Source organism: Staurois parvus, unplaced genomic scaffold (assembly GCF_062004578.1).
Source record: "Staurois parvus isolate SC_StPar_1 unplaced genomic scaffold, SC_StPar_1.0 ptg000303l, whole genome shotgun sequence".
Lineage (NCBI taxonomy): Eukaryota > Metazoa > Chordata > Amphibia > Anura > Ranidae > Staurois > Staurois parvus.
This window is the reverse complement of record NW_028318099.1, coordinates 9,736,862-9,759,792: the sequence shown is the minus strand read 5'-3', so window position 1 is coordinate 9,759,792 and position 22,931 is coordinate 9,736,862. Positions and strand designations below refer to the sequence as shown.

Genomic DNA, 22,931 nt, shown 5'->3' with positions numbered 1-22,931 from the left:
AAGTACAGGAGTTTTTTCTTCACAGGGTTAGATAGATTAGACTTAGAATAGGGGTGGGAGTAGGTTTAGAGTTAGTTAGGTTTAGGCTGAAATTCCACTTTAACTTCAATTAGCACAGGTTTTTTGTGACCTGTGTAAAGTATACTTTTTGCAGAATTAGCAGGAAGGATACAAACTGACAACTGTCACTACTCTACAGTTGCCACATTCACCCATAAACCTAATAGGTTTCTTTTACCAAGATCCGTCAAAGAAGACAGTTGAAAGAACCAGTACAATTTTATGATGCCTTAAAATGCATACAGTTGTGGCCAAAATTATTCAACCCCCACTGAAATTGAGTGTTTTGGCCAGTTTGACATTGCTTTTGATCATTCAGTCATCTTGCTTACATTTACATTAAAGAGGCACTTGTAGGTCAGACAAATATAACATAACAGTTATAATGAAATAACCACAAATGTCTTTTCTGTGCTCACAGCATTATCAGTTTTATTCAACCCCCAAGTGACATTCAATCTTAGTACTTAGTACAGCATCCTTTTACAGTTATAACAGCTTTTAAACGTGAAGCATAGCTTGACACAAGTGTCTTGCAGCGATCTACGGGTATCTTCGCCCATTCTTCATGGGCAAAGGCCTCCAGTTCAGTCACATTCTTAGGCTTGCGCACTGCAACTGCTTTCTTTAAGTCCCACCAGAGGTTCTCAATCGGATTTAAGTCTGGTGACTGCGATGGCCACTCCAAAATGTTCCAGCCTTTCCTCTGCAACCATGCTCTAGTGGACTTGGAGGTATGCTTGGGATCATTGTCCTGTTGAAAGGTCCAACGTCTCCCAAGCCTCAGGTGTGTGACGGACTGCATCACGTTTCCATCCAATATCTCCTGGTACTGAAGAGAATTCATGGTACCTTGCACACGCTGAAGCTTCCCTGTACCTGCAGAAGCAAAACAGCCCCAAAGCATGATTGACCCTCCACCATGCTTCACAGTAGGCAAGGTGTTCTTTTCATCATAGGCCTTGTTCTTCCTCCTCCAAACATAGCGTTGATCCATGGGCCCAAACAGTTCTAATTTTGTTTCATCAGTCCACAGAACACTATCCCACAACTTTTGTGGTTTGTCCACATGGCTTTTGGCATACTGCAGTCGACTCTTCTTATTCTTTGGAGACAGCAAGGGGGTACGCCTGGGAGTTCTGGCACGGAGGCCTTCATTACGCAGTGTGCGTCTTATTGTCTGGGCTGAAACTTCTGTACCCACATCTGACAAATCTTTTCTCAGTTCCTCAGCAGTCACACGGGGACTTCTCTCCACTCTACGCTTCAGGTAGCGCACAGCAGTCGAAGTCAGCATCTTCTTTCTGCCACGACCAGGTAGCGTTTCAACAGTGCCCTTTGCCTTGAATTTGCGAATGATGCTTCCTAAGGTGTCTCTTGGTATGTTTAACATCTTTGCAATCTTCTTATAGCCATTGCCCTTCCTGTGAAGAGAAATCACCTCTTCTCTTGTCTTCCTGGACCATTCTCTTGCCTTCACCATGTTTGTAACCACACCAGTAAATGTCTAGAAGGAGCTGAGTATCACAGTCATTTTAAAGCTGCCTAATTGGTGCTTATTATGCTTGATTGCTGCTCGGTGACATCCACAGGTGTTTTCAATACCTGATGGAAAGCACCTGTATGAACCTCTGTTCTTCAGAGTGGTAGTCTTTAAGGGGTTGAATAATTGTGGCAATGAAGAAACCACATAAGAACCATTTACTACTGTATTACATAAACAATTGATGTCATTTTAGTTGCATTTGGGTAGTTACAACGTCCTTGTAGGATTTGATTCTGAATACAATTCCAAATGTACACTATAGTCCCTAAACCCCTTTACAGCATTGGGGGTTGAATAATTTTGGCCACAACTGTATATAGAACACTTCTTACTTGCCCGGGGATTCAGTTTTACATCTAAGCATTGTAGTTGTACACCGGTCCACCTTATTTCTTTTCATTGGTGATCAGGGGCCCTGTCATCCTCTCTGTTTCTATTCCACCGAAAGGAAATCCCCATAACCAAACTCCACAAGTTCATTGGCTTCTTGGCTTTTATATACCAAAGCCTGATTGATCAGAGAGTCTGTACTAAATTAAGTGGGGACATATTTTAACAGCTACCAATCAGGTTCAAACCTAAATGAATAGTTTGAATTTGACTGGTATAAAAAAAAATATCTATTAAGCACATTAAAAAAGCCTTCCAATTTACAAAGATGCTCCTGTAAAGGGGCAATTTTTATAGATTTTTGTTACCTTTGTTCGAGATATTTTACATTAATCTCATTTTCTTTTCAATATCATTTAATCTTTCACAATATTTTATACAGCTACTGTTTTGTCAGAGTTTGTCAGAGATTAAAGAAATGTGTTCTCACCTGTAATGATTTATATGCTTGTGACAGAAGGATTCTAGCGGATTGGAAATGCCCAAGCTGTATCAATATATCAGCCTTCTCCAGCCACAGGTAAGGAAGAGAAAGTCCACTTAATCCTTTCCCATCTGCACTTAAATTCAACAGCTAAAGAAATCAACAGGGATAAAATTAAGAGATCCACCAAGATAAACTCTCAGTCTTCTAGAATATATTCACACACCACATAGGTCTTTAGAGGACCTTTCATAAATGATGCAATTCATTCTTACACAAGCCTGTGCTTCTTTTTTTGTTTTATCCACTATGAACCTTCATCAACTGTACAAAAATGCAGACTTATTTGTGAGCCCAAACAGTGCTGTTTTAAAAACTGTAAACTAAAAGCAACCAGAAATCACCTTAATGATCTTCTTTTAAAAGCTGAAACCTGGTTAGTTGCTATGGCACTATACCAGCGGTTCTCAACCTGTGGGTCGCGACCCCTTTGGGGGTCGAACAACCCTCTCACAGGGGTCTCCTAAGACCATCGGAAAACACATATTTCCGATGGTCTTAGGAACCGAGACACCGCTCCTCTATCGGTCTCCAGGCGGGTCCGCCCACATGCAGATACGTCCACATTTCGCCTCCTCGCCAGTGATTGGCCGCTGGAACTGTAGCTCAGGAGAGGCACACAGGCGGCCAATCACCAGTGAAGAGGAGGAGCCAAGCAGCAGCGCAAAGATCAAAGAAGATCGAGCGAGGGAGCAGCTGGAGAAGGAAGACAGCTGACAGGTAAGTGTCTTTAGCGTGCAAATGGTGCTGCTGCAGCCAGGTATGCTGGCTGTAGATGGGAGAGGGAGGGAGGGAGGGAGGGAGGGAGCGAGCGAGCCCAGGCTGGAGCAGAAGTCAGCAAGGTAAGTATCATTGGTGTCAGTGGGAGGAATAGTGCCCCATCATTGGTGTCACTAATATCAATGATGGGGCACTATCCTCCCACTGACACCAATGATGGGACACTATTTCCCCCCCCCCCCCCCCCACTGACACCAACGATGGAGAACTATTCCTCCCCCCACTGACACCAACGATGGGGCACTATTCCTCCCCCCACTGACACCAACGATGGGGCACTATTCCTCCCCCCACTGACACCAACGATGGGGCACTATCCCCCCCACTGACACCAATGATGGGGCACAATTCCCCCCCCACACTAGTATCAATGATGGGGCACTATCCCCCCCCACTGACACCAATGATGGGGCACTATTCCTCCCACACTGACACCAATGATGGGGCACTATTCCTCCCACTGACACCAACAATGTGGCACTATTCCTCCCACTGATACCAATGATGGGACACTATTCCTCCCACTGATACCAATGATGGGACACTATTCCTCCCACTGATACCAATGATGGGGTACTATTCCTCCCATTGACATCAGTGATGTGGCACTACTCCTCTCACTGACACCAATGATGTGGCACTACTCCTCCCACTGCAAAATTACAGTTATGAAGTAGCAACAAAAATAATTTTATGGTTGGGGGTCACCACAACATGAGGAACTGTATTAAAGGGTCGCGTCATTAGGAAGGTTGAGAACCACTGCACTATACACAAATAAATGGAATAGTTCTGACATGGATTTGTAGCTCATCCATCACTGGTGAAACTAATGGGATTACAGTAGTGTTTTCAGATAGAAATAAAACATAATGTAAGTACTGGCTCCTTTAGCCATATTAAAGTGTATGTAAACCAAATTGTTTTTTTTAAGTCTTGTATGCAGTATAGAAGGGTTAAAACACCCTATGTCTTATTTTTATTGCTATAGTAAATGAATGATTGACTGAAAGCACAGGCTAAGATGCAGTCCATGGCATACAAATTCACAGGCTTCTAGATCAACTACAAAGAGGTACTTAGACTTTATGTCAGGAAAGGCATGCCAGTATACAGAATGTTGCTTTGGGACAAACATCTATTATTATTATTATTATACAGTATTTATAAAGCGCCAATAGTTCACTCAGCGCTGTACATTACAAAGGGGGACAGAACATGTGACAGAACAATACCAATACAATGCAAAACATGAGGGGATCAAGGGCCCTGCTCTTTCGAGCTTACAATCTAGAAGGGATGGGATAGTGGTACAGGAGGAGATAGCTGTGGGGGATGGAGTGGTAGGAAGAGTGGAGGAGGTCAGCAAGTTAGCAGGGGGTGAGGTAGGCTTCCCTGAAGAGATGGGTTTTCAGGGTGCGCCTAAAGGAGAGGAGAGTAGGTGATAATCTGATGGGTTGGGGCAGGGAGTTCCAGAGGAAGGGTGACACCCTGGAGAAGTCCTGGAGGCGGGCATGGGAGGAGGAGAGCAGGGAACTAGAGAGAAGGAGGTCTTGTGAGGATCGGAGTGTGCGTGCTGGGCAGTACTTGGATATTAGGTCGGTGATGTAGTTTGGGGCAGTATGGTGGACGGCTTTGTACGTCAGTGTTAGGATTTTGAATTTGATCCGTTGCGCAATCGGAAGCCAGTGGAGGGATTGGCAGAGGGGGGTGGCGGAAATGGAGCGGTTGGAAAGGTGAATGAGTCTGGCAGCCGTATTCAGGATCGACTGAAGCGGGGATAGCCAGCGGCGAGGCAGGCCAGTGAGGAGGGAGTTGCAGTAGTCGAGTCGTGATATGATGAGGGAGTGGATGAGCTGTTTAGTGGTTTCTGGGGTTAGGAACGTGCGGATTTTGGCAATGTTACGGAGGTGGAGTCTGCATGAGTTTGTTAAAGATTGGACTTGGGGCTGGAAGGATAGGATATCTATGAGAAGACCGGCACATAGTCATGCATATTCGTGTGGAAGTGTGTGCATGCGAGCTTGAGAAGGCATGCATGCGTCTGTCACTAGTGCTGGCACCAAGTGGGTTATTGAAACTGATCTGCTGCACAGGACCAGTGCTGTCTTGTCTACAGCATTTTGTGAATCTACCTGGCCATACATCGTTCACCAAGCAAACTTCGATCCATGTATGGGCAGGCTAGTTGTACAGAAGTGGATCTACTGATTGACATCGTTAAAGTGGCCATACATCGTTCACCAAGCAAACTTCGATCCATGCATGGGCAGGCTACTTGTACAGAAGTGGATCTACTGATTGAATTCTATACAACCAGCCTGTTGACGTTCAGCTATCTACCCATACCCGCTGTTAGCAAGAACTACGAGGCCACTCCATGCCGTGCCCATTAACCCTAACTCCACCACCAGGTATATGACACTTTACATGTCTTGTAGTCAAATAGAATATAAAATCACAAATGCTTGACTCTATTAAGAGTAGCAGAGTCTGCATCCAACACAAACGCAAAGTAGGCAATGATATTTGAAAAGGACTGCATAGGTTTACGGAAGAAATAGGAAACAAATGTATTTTGGGATCTGCATCTCCTTCTTCAGGGCTAGCAATAAACATATTTTGTAAACAGATCATTGTGGTATAGAAACAGCAACAGCAAATAAATTATGTATAGAATACATATCATATATTAGGATAATGCATAAAAATAAGGAAATATTAATAAATAACTACATTTTTAAATACAGGAAACCAACATATTTTGGGGTTTTACATTAACTTCTCCAAAGTTATCAATACATACACAAATACACAATACATAAAACATTTGTATTGGCATGCACAGTGGCTAAATGGTTAGCACTTCCGCCTGGCAGTACTAGGGTCGCTGGTTCAAATCCCAACCCCAGCACCACCTGCCTGGAGTTTGCATGTTCTCCTTGTGACTGCGTGGGTTTCCTCCGGGTACTCCGGTTTCCTCCCACACTCCAAAGACATGCTGGTAGGTTAATTGGCTCCTGTCTAAATTGTCCCTAGTATGTGTATGTATGAATGTGAGTTAGGGACTTTAGATTGTACGCTCCTTTGAGGGTTAGGGACTGATGTGAATGTACAATATATGTATGTAAAGCACAGTGTAAATTGATGGCGCTATATATAAGTACCTGAAATAAATAAATGAAGAAACACTCACATAAAAATGCCTAAAAATCACTTGTTCTGGTGTGAGTGCAGCCTTAAGCTTTAATATTACACCTACATACCTCCCCATAGGAACGAGGGACACCTATTAGAAAAAGTATGCAGGCATAGAACCCCGCCACACCCCCTTAAAGGAGAATTTATAAAAAAAAAAAATATTAGTTAAACCCAAAAGTGCTTTTATTTTAAATTACTACTATCCCTACTGGTTTTTGAAATTTATAAATGCAGAAATTTAGAAACTAGATGAATGGTTTAGCACTGTGAAACAATTTTTGAAAGATAAATAGTGAATTTTTATACAAGTATATAGAACAGACCAAAATGAGGGATAAATGAGGAGGAAAGAGGGACAGAGGGACTTTGTTCCAAATCAGCGACAGTCCCTGAAATCAGGGACAGTTTGGAGCTATGATAGTACAATGTTATACTGGAGGCCTGACCTCCCCTCCCCACCACTCTATAACATTGTACTGTGATCACAGATGTATATTGTACCGGGCCTGACCTCCCCTTCTATACTGTATACTCTATATCAGTGTTTCTCAACCATCTTTCAGTCAAAGCACCCTTTAAAATTACGGACAATCTCAAAGCACTCAACTCCATTCTAAAATGTAAAAAATTATTCTAATAGTTTTATATAATGCAGCAACATCCACACACGTAGGACACCCAACGTTAGAGGTGATTTATTCTTCCAAATCAAATATTCCTTTGCAAACTGGTACTGACTAGTGTTCTGGAGTTTCTCCCTTAGTTTCTCTCCCTCACTCAGCTAATGTGACCCCACTGCTGAAAAAAGGGGCAGGGGAGGGGCAAACAAGGATGCTCCCGACGTCCTCCTTATAAATTAATTATGTATTTGGTTGTAAGGATGCTGGCAGCTGGAATGTTGTAAAAGTGTGTGATGAAAACCTATGGCTTTGTGTAACTTAAAGGCAGTCTGAATTCACCTGCTGGCTTGTATAGAATTTTTGGGCAGTTTTTGAAAAAAGCCTGAAGGCACCCTGGTTGAGAAAGGCTGCTCTACATACTGGACGTCTGATCTCCCCTCCATCTATAACATTGTACTGTGATCAGAGATATATACCATACCAGGCCTGACCTCCTGGTAACTGCTCCCCAGTTACCCTTCTATTGTAGGTTTTCCTGGCAAGCTGATACTCAACTGTCCAGGGAGACATTTCCCATAAAGCTGCAGAGTTGCTAATCAAAATCTTCTGAGCTAGGCCCACACATGCATGTGCATTCTTTATTTAATCCCATGGAAAGATTGGAAGTGAGGTATGTTTCTACATATGATTGAAATAGGGAGTGTATGTTGTATGCATGGGCCAAATTAAGAAAATTTTGACAAGCCGCTTTGTGGCTTTATAGGTGATATCTCTCGATTTAGCATAAGATAAGAAGGATAAGAATGAAAGGGAGGGCTACACTTTAAGCAAGTAATGGTAAATAGTGAATAGTATACAATATTTAGCTCCTTTTCAAACAAGCTTACCTTTGTTTTACCACTTAAAGGCTGGTCTGTTGTGTTATCATTACTACCATCTTGTTTCTCCTCCTTTGCCACATCAGCTTCTTGTGCATAGCTACAATAATTATTTAAAATACATTATCAAAAAGACTTATGTCATATGTTATACAGTACATATGTTATATCTGTAAACTATAGAATCCCTAATAAGGTAACAATTTACTGATTAAAAGTCAACATTATTTTTCTGGTTCAATAATTTTTATGTAATCAACTGAGCACTGAATACCAATGAAGACTGCATATAACAATAGGCATGTCAAGGTACTAAATATAAACTGACAATCAAACATGTAAACAAATGAGTGATAAGACAAGGAGGGATACCTCATAAGATGGATAAAAAAAATGACAAAATTGTGTGTTTCCCTTCTCAAGGGCAACCCAAACTGGGAGAAGGAAAACGAAGATGGGGGTTAGAGACTCCAAAAGTAGGAGATAGAAAAAGAAAAGGAGAGAGAAAAAAGAGGATAAGGAGAGGAGGGAAAACTGGGGCTCGGGACCCCCCATCGTCCCAAGCGATGGTCATAGGCAACCAATACTGGCAGGGTTCAACAAGGAAAAGGAGTATTTGATCTAAGGTTCCCAAATTTTGAGAAATGTAGAATGGGAGTCCATCAAACTGATAGACATCTGTTCATTAATCATAAGGGCCATCATAAAGTTTTCACTCTCTAGAAGGGGACCGTAGGCTTTTTCCAGGACTAAGCAATGGTTCTTTTCACATACAAAAATAAATAGGAGACCAATTTCTGCTGGTGGGCATAAAGGCCTGGGATGGGACAGTGCAACGTGGCCAGTTTAGCATCCTTATGGATAATTAAATGAAATAAAGTGCACAGTAAGCCAAACACCCAGGACCAGAAGCCCACCAATCGTGGACATCTCCACCAGATATTTAGGACATCTCCACGATGACCACAACTCCTACAGCAGCAGTCACTACAGTCAGGGTTGGCGTGGATGATTTCAGTGGCTTCAAGGATGACGGGGTTAAAGGAACACTTAGCTACCGAGGACAAGGCCTTGCTCCAGTCTGCTGAGTCAATGGTAGGTGTCAAGTCTCATTTTCACTGAGCCACATGGAAGTGTGAAGAGGAGGAAGTGCCACTGTTTAGAGAGGAGTAAAGAGCTGAAATAAGACCTGGGGCATATTGACAAAGTTCGATTTGCGGAATGGTCACTCGGAGGTATGAGGAAGGGATGATATCCAATGTTGGAGTTGGAGATATCAAAAGAACTCCACTTGTGGCACCTCATGTGTCTCTCTAGATGTGCAAAGCTGGTAGAGACATACCCAAAAAGACTTGCAGCTGTAATTGCAGTGAAAGGTGGTTTTACAAAGTATTGACTCAGGAGAGATGAATACAAATGCACGCCACACTTTTCAGATATTTATTTGTAAAAAAATTTGAAAACCATTTATCCTTTTCCTTTCACTTCACACTTATGTGTCATTTTGTGTTGGTCTATCACATAAAATCCCAATAAAATAAATGTACCTTTTTTGGTTGTAACATGACAAAATGTGGAAAATTCAAGGGGTATGAATACTTTTTCAAGGCACTGTAAGTTTCCCCTTAACAAAAGTGTAATTCTAAAGATTGAGCTGAGGTTAGAGATCAAATCTAGTTTTGTAGCAATAACTATGTCAGTTCACACCATATTGGTACTAAATGTCCATACTTTCCAGATACTGCGTGTGTACAGTGTGGACTTGTATTTTGCTAGTACAGCAGGGGATGGCCAGAGAAGGAGAACTCTAACTAAGTTGGCTAGCTTCCCTGTTTTAATATTATTCACTAGTAGTATGTAGGGCTATATCAGTGTGCAGAGGCTTAATTAAGAATATTCGTCTTTTCGTGCAGAGCTCTCACATGACGTTTTGTACTTTTCTTGTTAGTTCATTGAGGAGCACAGGAAGTCTTTAACTTTTGGGTTATGCAGAGTACTACAAAAGGATTTGACAATGACAAACTGAAAAACTGTTTGGAAAACTCTGTAAAACAGCTCCTACTACCAGCATGCCTTCATTTTGTAGCAAAGCAATACCAAGAGCATGATTATAAACACAGAGGGGTGAGACCTGTGTCCCTCAAAGGGCTTCAAGTGGGACCTGTGTCCCTCAAAGGGCTTCAAGAAAAAGATTTTATGGTGAGTACAAAAATCCTATTTTCTTTTTCATCCATTAAAGGTCACATAAAGACTTTAACATTCTGGACATTTAAAAATATTCTGAGTGACAGGCAACACATCAAACAAATGCTATCAGGCCCAAGCAAAAAATAACAGAACTGCAGCTCCAAAAGTTGACGAAAAAACTTTATACCCAAGTTGGCATCAGATGAAGCCAAAACATCCACTTGGTAGAACTTAAAGGGTTAGTTCATACTTTACAGAAAATCTGTAATGGTGACCTAACATTGGACCACCTCCTCAACACCCCCCCCCAGTCCCTGCTGTATTTACCTTCCACGATCCCGAGCTGTCAGGGCTCCTACAAGCCACTCCACCAGTCCAGGGATTTGAAATCCCTGCTGCTTTCTCTTCTCTCTGTCCAGTGAACCAGATGGTTTCTGATTGGTCAGCGCCATCCATGCGATGATGCTGACCTATTAAAATCATCTGGTCCATCTTAGCAGCATTGGATGGAGAGAAGAGAAAGCAGCTGGGATTTATAATTCCTGGACTGGTGGAGCAGCTTGTGGGAGCCCTGACAACTTAGGATCGTGGGAGGCAAGTATAGCTGGGACCAGGGGGTGGGGAGAGGGTCCAGTGTAAAGTCACCTTTACAGATTTTCTTTAAAGCTGAACTAACACTTTGAAGAACATGCAAACACAAGAGCAGGTGAAAACCTTACATATCTGGGAAACCCTTTCTTAGCAACCCAAAAAGCACTCACAGATCTAGTAATGTGTATTGACAGGAAAAGGTGGAACCCAATTCTTAACACCATAAGCTTAAATGATGGTCTGTCTGAGCCACCTAGAAAAGATGGCAAGAGAAGCCGATGCACCCTTTCAGGGATCATCCAGAATGGCAGAAAGGGGATTAGTCTTACTGAGAAGCAGTGGCTGAGAGATAGACCCAAACAGTCCAAATGACATCTAGACAATGAGGAGAAATATTCTGTGTGTGAGCTAGATCTGGACAGAAGGACGGAAGAGTAATGTAGTGGGTAAGGTGATAGACAGAATCTACTTTAGGAAAGAAGGTAGTATTGATCTCAACATCACCTTGTCCCAATACTTTGCAGGGTAAAGCCACCAGTTCAGACATTTGCTTTGAAAAGGTGATAAAACCTTGTTGGAGCAGAGAGAATATTGTCTCTAATGGGTTATCAGGATGCTTACAATCTCCTGAGAGAAATAGCTGAAAAAGTGGTTGCAAAGGGAAAGTCTTTGTTGCCTTTAGAGTTTTCAAATATTTTAAAACAAACCAAGCAGCATTGACAGTAGGCTGATTCTCTCATTTCAAAGTGGTGAGCACTACATCAACCAGAGCCGTAACAGTCTCAGCTTAAGCTTATCATCAAAAGACTGGAGTGACTTTAGTGAATTAGACAGATTCGCAGCAGATGATGGCTCAGAAGATACAAAGGCCACAGGCAAATCAGATAAAGAATCTGCAGGCAAGAGTGTGGGGCATTCCAGTGCCCTTTGGGATTGGCAAATAATTGGACGATTCGGGGCAAAAAGGCTCCCATGACCAGAGTAAAAACTTCAGCTGAAAGGGAAGAGAATTTAGCCACAGTCAATGGAGTTAAAGACTCCAGAGCACTTAGCAAAGTGTGAGCGTGATGCACCCTGTACAGCAGAACTAGAAAAAGCTTCACAGCCAATTTCTGAAAGCAAAGTCTCAAAAGCGCACTGTACAGAACCCAGTGCCCAAAGGTCACTTCCAGGCAATCCCTCTACCATCTGGTCCAGAGAGAACCAGACGTGGTACTCTAAAAACTAGGTTGAGGATGACGTACCAGATAGCTTTTGTTTTGTTCTTGTGTTATCCTATGATTTGAGGAACATTATATAGGAATGCTATAAATTACCAAATTAATTTAAGCAAACATAGGCAACATACCTTATCAGTTCATATTCGCTAATGGACATATTGCTGACTGTTCTTTGGTGATAACTGGCTGCATTGTAGAGTTTTAAATCTCCACATATTTGAGAAATTCTATCAAAAAGGAAAAGTAAAGTAAGAATTAATTTGGTATATCAATTTCAAGTTGAAAAATTACTGAAACACTGTGGGGTTGATTTACTAAAACTGGAGAGTGCAAAAGCTCCTAACTTCATCTTGTTCAATTAAACTTTGACAATATGGAAGCTCATTGGTTTCTATGCAGAGCTGCACCAGACTTTTCATAGTGAAAACAGAAACACACAAAGAAAACATTTAACCACATTTCAAAGTCAATGGTGTGCAGGGTTAAAAGTTATAAATTTGCCTTTGCTGATATCTCCTTCTGCAAAAATGCTAGCTGCCTACCTGTCATGCTGCTCCACTGGTTTCAAAACTACTTAAAATAAGTAAATAGATCAGAAGTTTTAAACTCACTTTTACTGCTTTTGCAGCACACTTGTTCCTCGGCTGTAAGTAAAAGTCTTGAAACCAGAGACAGCCAAGTAACATTTCATGAGGTGATAAGCAATTAAGCCCACCTGTTGGGTGAAATGCACCAAGCGGTGGAGAAAGTAGAGTAGTGGTTTCCATTTAAGTACAATAATAGATTTGAAATGCTGGGATTATGTGGCTGGTGCAGCCATAAATGTATTACCAGTATATATCTACAGTTTGTCAGCTGTAAAAGTACACCTTTCATGAGAGACGTAGAGGCTAAGTCTGAATTTAACACTTTTGAATCGCAGTGTCAAAAAAGAGTTAGCATTCCATACTGCTATCCTTCCTCTGGGTCATTGACTTAAACAGTCCTGAAGCCACAGTATAAGCATGACAGATGGGGAATTAACATTTTCAAACTGAAATGTCAACAATGGCAGTCCATAAGGATCTAGTGACAGGTGTATTTTAAATAGATACATAAATGTTACTTAATACGTAGTGTATGACTATTTGGTCTGAAAATGGTAACAAAAAAAAAACCTCTTCAAAAAGAGGTTAGACAGTCCTGAAGCCACAGTATAAGCATTACAGATGGGGAATTAACATTTTCAAACTGAAATGTCAACAATGGCAGTCCATAAGGATCTAGTGACATGTGTATTTTAAATAGGTACTTATATAAATGTTACTTAATACGTAGTGTATGACTATTTGGTCTGAAAATGGTAAAAAAAAAACCTCTTCAAAAAGAGGTTTTTTTTTTGTTTTTTGTTTTTTTAAGTAAAGGTCATTTTTGGGCTTATAGAAGCAGCTCAATGTTCAGTCTTATTATTATAACTGTGTGGGACTTGAAGGAATTATTTTTCTGCCTCATTTAGCGTTATGCAACCAATTCCCCCATGAGCCACAAATGAGCTGATTCCCTCATCCACACATTTAGTTTGGATGGGGGAATTGTCCCACTGTACTATTGTATTCTCCGAGCAGGAAGCCTTCCCCACCAGCAGAATACAATGATCAGTATTATTGGCTATAACAGGTGGCACTGATCATTCAGGAAAAACCCAACAGGCTCGTTGTAAGCAAGTAAATTGATAGATCAACTTGCGTACGACCAGCTAACCTATACATGGGTAAAAATTCAGCTGGTACCTGCTGAACTGGCCGCATTTCGATCCATGTATGGCCAGCTTTGCCACCCTCGAACTGCTCACTGAAAGCCTACAAACAGCCAACGGGACTGAACACCTAGAAGCTGCTGTTCTAACACCTAAGGGCCTGTGCCAATAAGCATTTGTTCACTTCAAGCAGATTTTGTATTCCCATAAAGTCTATAGGCATGTCAAATGCTAGTCAGAAGGACATCAACAGAAAGTCAAATGCACCTGTCAATACATTTTGAATCATCTCAAAAACATCTTAAACTAATAACAAACTAATGCCATTGACACAAGCCCAAAGCCCTTCAACACAGACCCTGACAGTTCAGGAGATTGAAGACCCTCTAATTGCCTCAGCAATGGCAGTTCCTTTAGTTCCATCTTGTCAAAGTTACTATTCTGGTAAAAACAAAAATGTATGGTGGCGTATCCATAAAAAGATGGCACCTGCACAAAACAAGAGCCCATGCTAAAGACACACCAGGCTCTTCAGGCAGTGGAATTGCATAAGAGAGAAATTCATGTGCAAATGATGCCCCTTTATCCTGGTAAATTGGTCACTTAGGTGTAATGCTCTTTTAGCACTATACTGTATGTCAAAACAGTCTGGCTGCAGCAGAACAATTCAGAATGCTGGAAACTCTCAGGATCTCAAGCTTCGATGGGTTTATTATGGGAAAAAACAATATCTTTTGTCATAGGTGTTACTAAAGTTTAATCCTGGAGACAATTTATCATCTGATATAAACCTATTTTTTTTTCTTTTTAAGAGAATGTGGGACCAGCAACAAAAGACATTAGATACTCCATTCTATGCATCTCATTTTATTTTCTATTTTACAATGTAGGTGTTTGGGAGAATGGACCCACAGTGTTCTTTTTGACTTCTTTGTGCTTAAAATGCTCTTTCAGCCCTCTTTCTACAATGAAACCTGCATGTTCCATTGGTGTGTCAGAATGGTAACTAGGGCAGAACAATTTGCTTTTCAAAGTGAACCAAGAAGTCAACTGGCTACAAATCTAAGATATTCAACACAGATTATTCAAACGTATGTGTACTTGACAACAGTTTGCCAGATTCAGTCTGGCTCACTTCTATTCTTGTATAATATATTTGAATTTACTGTACTTTAGAATATGTTATCATATAAATGCGCCACACAGCATTGTGTACAGTATATCAAATAGCAACTGATGTACACTAAATCCATTAAATGTAGTAGTGTAGTAGATAGTACCTACTTTAGATGGTAGAAATCCGACAGACTTTTACTTTCCACAATGTCATGTGCGATAACCTCTGACAGTTGGAGAACAGAAAGTGTCAAATGTGTATATGAAATGCTGTGCAATTCTTCTACAAGTAGACCTAGGTAGTAGAGACTGTATGTCTGCAGAGTAAGACAACACAAGATGATTTTAAAAATAATACTGATCTGATTTGATTTCCTTAATTATGTTATACAGAACATTATGTTATAGAATTATAAATTAAAAAACAAATCATAGGGCTGAAGCCTGACTGGAAACTCCCAGGACCTTGCTAAGGACATTACTAAGAGAGGCCCAGCTATTACTGTTCTCCTTCACCATCACAGGTGAGCTGAGCTCAGAGCTACTGCATCAGGGGAGAGAAAGTGCAAGTGAGGGGGTTTGAATCAAAGAGCTCTCTCCTGTGATGGTGAAGATAAACAGTAATAGCTGGGCCTCTCTTAGCAACATCCTGGGATTTTTCCAACCAGGCTTCATGAGGTACATAAATGAACTACACCTATAGAAAGGTATTATTCGACTTTGGTCAAAGCTCCACAGCCTATTATCAGCTACAGACGTCTCTTATCTGCATAGGCAGTTTTTGGTAAAGGTGACATATGCCTTTAAGATTGTCATTGAAATGAAAACTCAAAATGTGCATTCTCTGAAAATACACTATACTTCACCTACTGTATATATAGTATAGGAATATCCTGGGAACAGCATCAAGAGCCAATATATGGTATCACCTGAGGTTTCATACAATGCAAGAATATGTGAAGTGATGAATTATCAGCTAGATACAATCATTCTACTAATATAAAGAGCTGCCAAATTAATGAATGAGTATTGGCAAAAGTTATTATTTGGTGGGGTTTTTTTTTTACAATGAATATGTAACGCACACTGCTGAAATGTGTGTTATGATTTATTAGGCTCCATGTACACGGGACACTTCTGAACAATGGAAACTGACTGCTGGAAAACGTAGGTTAAAAAACGTCTATTTAGCTGTGTTTGAATACTGCGATCATATGCGTTTATGAGCATTTGCATTTTGAAGCGTTTTTTAAAGATAACCTCAGGAGACCTTCCAAAATGCCCAGAATGCACTGATAAGCAGTAAAAAATTAACTATTTTAGAAATATTGAGAGAAATAGAGAGAGCAGAAGCAGATAGAGCAATATTTGTTGAGATTAGCTGTCTTTTCTTTTTTTTTTTGTGGTGTTTGGATGTGTTCCAGCTCATTTCTGTGCAGAAATTTTTGCAGCAGTGTCTACTGTATTTTCTTTCATGAGAAACCCCAAAGTATGGTGTGCTAGGTACATTTGAGTACCGGGAAAACGCTTTGCATGCATTTTTCATGATGAAAAAAGGCTCTGGACAGCATCTAGAAATGGAAAAGTTAAAAAAAAATTTCAAATGCAAACTCTTACAAATGCGGTTAGCCACATTTCCAAGCGTATGAAACGCTGACAAAATCTACTCCTGAACGCAAGTTTTCTGTGTTCAAAAAAACAACTGTAAACTCAACTGCCTCTAAACGACTGTAAACGACAGAGTGTACATGGACACATAGGAAAACAGTAGGGAGAGTTCAGGGGCTGCTGAAAAAACCGCTGAACAGCTCCTAAACATGAGTTTATCAGGTGCAGTGTACATGAGCCCTTAGAGTCTATGAAGTCTGTAACAGGCTTAGAGCAGGGTCTCTGTGATGTGTCCTTACGCTCTGGGATGGTGGGTAGCAGCGCATCAGTGTAAAAGCAGCCTTATAGGGAGCTCAGGACAGTATGAGCTTGGTAACATTTGCGATTTGGGGGGCAGTAAAACCCCACCAATGATACATGTTCTTGCCACACCCCCCAACCACTAGTGTAGCGTCAGTAATCACAAGGGTGACCCAGCCCCATGCTTCAGGGGGCCTTTGCAGCTTCCCTGTCACATTCTGTTTTACACTTGGACAGGAGGGGCAGAGGGGGTGGCATGTACAGGAATGATTTTCTGCATTTTTCTCCTGCAACTACAGAAAGTCGGCTTTTCTTTCTCTCCCTCCCTCCGGCATTCAGCGGCTGCAGAAGGAAAATGCTCATTATGCTATTCAAAATAAAAAAAATTTAATTCTAAACCATTTCATTGTGGCCCTCAACCGGTTATTAAATCAATTAAGTGACCCTCGCTCTTCAAAAGGTTGAGCACCCTTGGCTTAGAGAATGATGTTTTATAATATACAAATCTTCCCACAAAGAAAGGCTGTTAACATGTTCATTTTTACTGTACTGGTAATTAAGATGAACAAACCATAGTGTCATTTATTCTGAGAGTCTGACTGCGATCCTCTGTGTATGATCAGTTCTGTCTCCTACTGGTCACAATTCTTTATAAGACTTACTGGTTTCACAATGGTACTTCTGTTTATGACTTGGGAAGATGTATCTTGTTTAAATGCATCTCTAAGCTCATCAGGACAATCATACATGGCCCACTCCTCTGCATTTGAAGGTAATCCGTCAATTGGTCCTTTCCGCTTAGGCTTCTCCTTGACTGAAACAGGCTGAAAAAAATAAAAAAAATTGAGAAACAAATAATCTTAAAGAGTTACAAAGCCACATAAGCTGGGAGGGGAGAGTCTGTGTGGTGATAAGTTTCAACTTTTCTTAGGCGTTCCAGTAGCATTTATATTCTTATGTATTGATAAAGTTTATCCAATGAAACAAACATTTTTCATCAGTGCCCTTAAGGGAACTGGTAATGTCCTCCATACATTTAATTTAAATTATTGAATTGAACCGTTGTTGTATTGTTGTATTGTGGATGGCTGTGACTTTTTCCAGGGACAGGCATACATGGATTTAAGCAATCGCGGAGGCTAGGAATCACAAATGGGTATTACCCATGCAGCCTCCTTGGAATGGCCAGACTGACATCCATCCATCACGACATTTTTATTTTGCATAACTTCTCTTAAGAGCTTGCATCAGGGCTAGGACTCTTGAGAAGAGTACTAAGGCAGGCCCCTCCCATCAGCCATGATCTGTCTGTACCGCATAGAGAAACACACAGGCCAAATGATGACATCACTGTGTATACAATAAGGTACGTAATGAAGAAGTGTAATGAAAACAGAAATATTTTATTGAAAAATGTCATTAGTATGTTGATAATCATCATAATCAGAATGGCTGTGGAAAGAGTAAGATTACACATTCTGCAGTTAGGTGACTACTGAAAGACATGGTCACCGAAGTATCACTTCCCGTGTCACCTATCAGTTCATTAAAGGTAAACTCACTCACAGAACTGCCAGCTCACTTCATGTCTTATATTCATCAGGGATTTGGCACGTTTCTGCAACGTTACTGCTGCAGATCTTAACATTCCAGATCAGACCAGTGTCTGGACTGGTGGCGAGCAGTGTGGTAGTGATGCTGATGCTGGCTAGATGAAAAATCCCATGGGATATGTATATTGTGCAGCTGTATACAAGTCATACTCTCAAGCCTTATTACCCCTGCTGCTTACCCCCAACCAGTTGCTATATTTAGAGTGGTTGTAAACCCTTACATATATCCAATGAAGAGACTGGCCTCAAGTGATACACAGAGATGAAACAAATCCTCCTACATAGGTTGTACCTGTTTATCTGCAGTCTTCTCTCCTCTATATCTGTTCAAAGTGCTGAATTTATATAGCTTGTTTGAGATTCTAGAAAGCAGGGAGTGGGGAGCTGATTGGAGGGAAGTGACGCAACCCCCTTCACACAGGAACAGAGGTGATGCTGTCAATGGCAGGCTTTGTGCTGGAGCTCCCTCCCCTTTTTATATCTTGGTGTCAGGAAAACTTGTCAGAAGTGACTCATGCAAATAGCAGAGGAATGAAGCAGCAGACAGAAATGAGACTTAGTGCTCTGGATTGAGACAAGTACACACTAGATGATATGCTTTATTCATATTTCATGTCAGAGGTTTACAACCACTTAAAAGTTTAACTTATCAAACATGAGGGTTCTACAAACAATTCTAGAGATTTTAAATCTATATTCTGAGTACAGAGTTTTAGTTTACTCTCTATGTAAGTGTATAAAAATTACAGAGATTTGGGCATTCACTAAGTCCTTTTTATAGGATGACAAGTAATATACTAGCCATTTAACTGATAAAATGTAGTTGTTGCAGCCATGTTTATAGTATTAGGGCACTCTTAATGGGTCTGTGTTGACAAGCCTCTCATTATCATCACCATTTTCATTCCGTGTATGAGATATACTTGATTCATAGGTAACTATTTTATGACTTTCTACATTTTATCTCTTGCAGGAAAGACTACAGAACAATGGTATTTACTTCTTACATCCAAGTGATCCTTTCAATGCTATCAGCATATTCATGCACACAATAGTTCGATGGAGAGTTCTTTGAAGGACCAAGTTAGTTTTCCCAAGGCTAGTGCACATGAGCAACTTAGTGGTACTAGAAATGGGATACATCTTGTCATTCAAGCAATTCCATTTTAGCAGTGCATACCATGCTATATAGTATAAGAGGTAAAGAAGTCTGTGCCAACAAACCATGCTGCCTTGTGTGGGGAAGAAACCCCTTGCCTACATATTCAGTTATAATAATGTGAATATCACAAATATGTTCTACATTATTATTTGATCCTTTTATACTAGGTGCAAAAAATGTGCTTATTCAAAAAAAGCAAAGCACGGAGCAAAATTATCAAAATGCATATTGTATTGGTCAGACTTCAGCAGTGAATTCTATTGATTGCTGTAAGTCACTGCATGATCCCCTGAGCTTTGCTTTTTACTCGGTTTACTGAAGGCCAACGTATCTTAACGTAGAGCAGGGGTCTCCAATCTTTCTAAACAAAGGGCCAGTTTACTGTTCTTCATACTTTAAGGGGAGCAGACTGTGGCCAGTTGGGAGTAGAATATGCCCCGGCATCAGTGGGAGTAAACAGTACTCCATCATTGGTATTACTGGGAGGAATAGTGTCTCATTGTTGGTATCAGTGGAGGTCTATCCTTCCTTCTGTCCATTCAAAGAATGCTTTGAATTTTGTGAATGGATCCACAGATAATCTCCAAAACTGCACAAATGTATAATGAGTGATAGGCTGTGCGGAGGGGCGGGTGTCAGGACAACTCTGATCATTGGGGGAGAGCAGGCTGAGTTCCCAGCACAGCTAGAGAACTGACCACGGTGTATTCTCCTACTTAGTGTGCTCAGTTTTTAATAGGAAAGCAGAAGGATTGGCAGGAACACCAGGGATTTCACACAAAGGAAGCAATACAAAGAGAACAGGATATTTTTCATACAAGTACATGGTACAGCAGGCGCATATCAGGAATATGAAATGTTGGGTTTACATATTCTTTAAGAAAACCCTGTTCCAGTCCATTCATTTTAACAAATGCCCCACTAGAGTACATGTGCATTTAACATTTTATGGATGTTATTTATCTTTAAAAGCCTCTCCAAAAGCCCTGAGACTGCTGATGGGTACCACCATCGTGGATGTGATGTCAGCAGCCCCTGCAGACTCAGAGCTGTCATTCACATGGCACTCTGTAGTCTATCCCACTGCTCCTCATCCAGCAGCTACATGAAAAATATGGTAGGAAGGTGATGGGAGGAGCTAGGCCAGCAAAGACAGTAATTAGTCACTCCCAAAAAAGCAGAAGACTGTGACTAAAGTCCTGATGTGAAATTTGTTGCAAGTTCAAAGGCATAAAAAATAATTTATGGAAAGGAAAAACTCTGCAAGTGAGAATTTAAAACATTTGATTTTTTTCTGTACTTTTACTTGCAAATCTGTAGGTCTTTGACAGGGACCCTTTAATGAAATGCAACTGCTGATGGACTGCTGATGGATACAACTGTCCATTACATTACAGAATTAAATAAGCTCATGCATGATTATGTAAAAATTCCAATTAAAAATTCTAAACCTAGAAATCATATTGTACATTCAGTCACATACAAGTTACCTCACTTGTTTCTTTCTTTCCTTTCTCTTTACGGGACGATGCAGATTGTGGATTTTGAACAGAGGCAGGATTTTTTTGAGATGATTTCATGAAAGAAGATGCTGCAGATAATGATACCTACATTGATGTTGAAAAGATAAGTCAGATGTCTTGAGAAATGATGCATAACAGTCTGCATTAATGATATTAGAACAAATACAAAGTCACAAATAGGGATTCTCAAAATAAATGATCTATTCCAACAGTCAAGCTTCCAAACAGTATAGCCACTGTTTCATATATTATGGAACTGTTAGGTCAATAATATATAGCTAAACATGTAGTGGAAATACACATGAAAACAGTTTGCCAGCCAAAGGATTTGTAAGTCTGTGCAGCCAGTTTTGCTATCCAGGCACACCCGACAGACAACACATTCAGATCCTCAACTCCCACTGCAGCTTTGTCAAGAACTATCCTAGCCTGTTGACTGCACATTGAAGGAGTAGCAGAAAAGCAATGAATCATGAACCCCGATTCCCCCCTTCCTTGCTCACCATGTTTTCTTCTACAGTCAGCATGTCTCCTGTGCACAATGGCTAAGCCAAACTGGTTACTAGTACTGCTTCTCTCTCCCCAAGTCTTGGTGTGCAGAAGATTACAGGAATGTAATATCAGGTACCTAAAAAGTTGGATCTAAATTACATTAAAAACACAATTTCCTCTAATAGCCCTGTAAGAATTGGATAAATCACCAATGCCCCATTCTTACTTTTCATTGACTGTGGTTACTGTGGTTCAGTGGACTCCCTGTATGTAACCAATACCATGGATTGAGCTGCAATTACACACCTAGGATTCAGACCCCTGTTGCTTCATACTTCTGTAGTGATTGAGATACTTCTTTTCTACAGTGGCTATTTATTTATGTGCCATTGTCTACTGACTGCTTCCACAATGGTTTGGCCTTTGTTTTGTTCCATTCAGCTGTAGGTCATTAGCAACAAGTGTGTATCAAGAAATCTGTTATGGTTTCTGGCATTCAACTCTCCACTATGGGCACTTTTTTAGGGGCAAACAAATTATTTGTGCAGATCGTGCAGCTGTACTGTACAAGGGTCCTTTGGAGCTTATGGTCACAATTTACAAAAAGGATATGCAAGACCCCTTTCTGCTATTGCACAAACCAGGACCCTATTAAGATAAATGAGATCTCTTGCCGTGCGTGGAACAGAGACCTAAAGACGGATTTATCGGAGTCGGATTGGGACCGCATATTTATGTACTCCCACTCCTGCTCGAGTAATGTTTCGACGCAGGAAAATGGCTACAAATTAGCCACTAGATGGTATCGTACTCCCTCCAGACTTCATCGGTTTAACTCATCTGTCCCTGACGTGTGCTGGAGATGTGGGACACCTGATGGCTCTTTCTTACATATTTGGTGGTCCTGTCCACTTATTCAACCATTCTGGCAGGAGGTCCACCGGTTGGTGACTTCAGTGACCACTCTGCCCATAGTTTTCTCTCCTGCTCAGCTATTGCTTCATCATACCCCCATTCCTAGGAGTCAATATTTCAAGTCCCTAGTGATGCATATGATCAACGCGGCCAGACTCTGTCTTCCTGTGCTATGGGGCTCCACTCACCCCCCAACTATACGCGATTGGCTCAATCGAGTAGGCAAAGTGGCGGAAATGGAGGAACTGATTGCGACTGCACTTGATATGCCAACTAAATACTCACATGTTTGGGCCTGCTGGACCCACTTTGTAACTACCCCTGAATTCGGATCTCTCATGGGTCGGGATACCTGATTGAGCTCAGCCCTACCTTTGGTTATGCCCTTGGTTCTTTCATAATCTGCGTGGTTATGACCTCCTTTCCGGTAATTTATATTTGCCTGCTTAGCTTTGGTGAGTGTTTAAATTCTTGACACTCTCATTTATGATTTCCAATAACAATGTTGAC

General features: G+C 41.0%; 1 protein-coding gene across 1 annotated transcript in view; it reads right to left on the bottom strand.

The window, feature by feature from the left end:
* Positions 1–22,931, bottom strand: part of LOC149457767 (cilia- and flagella-associated protein 46-like) — a 201,884-nt gene that overhangs the window by 64,941 nt on the left and 114,012 nt on the right. Inside the window, exons 30-35 of the mRNA XM_089683217.1 lie at positions 20,982–21,098; positions 17,379–17,540; positions 14,977–15,125; positions 12,086–12,184; positions 7,969–8,059; positions 2,427–2,570 (exon numbers count right to left, since the gene is read on the bottom strand). Coding sequence (XP_089539343.1) covers positions 2,427–2,570; positions 7,969–8,059; positions 12,086–12,184; positions 14,977–15,125; positions 17,379–17,540; positions 20,982–21,098 — 762 coding nt within the window. The remainder of the gene's footprint in view (positions 1–2,426; positions 2,571–7,968; positions 8,060–12,085; positions 12,185–14,976; positions 15,126–17,378; positions 17,541–20,981; positions 21,099–22,931) is intronic.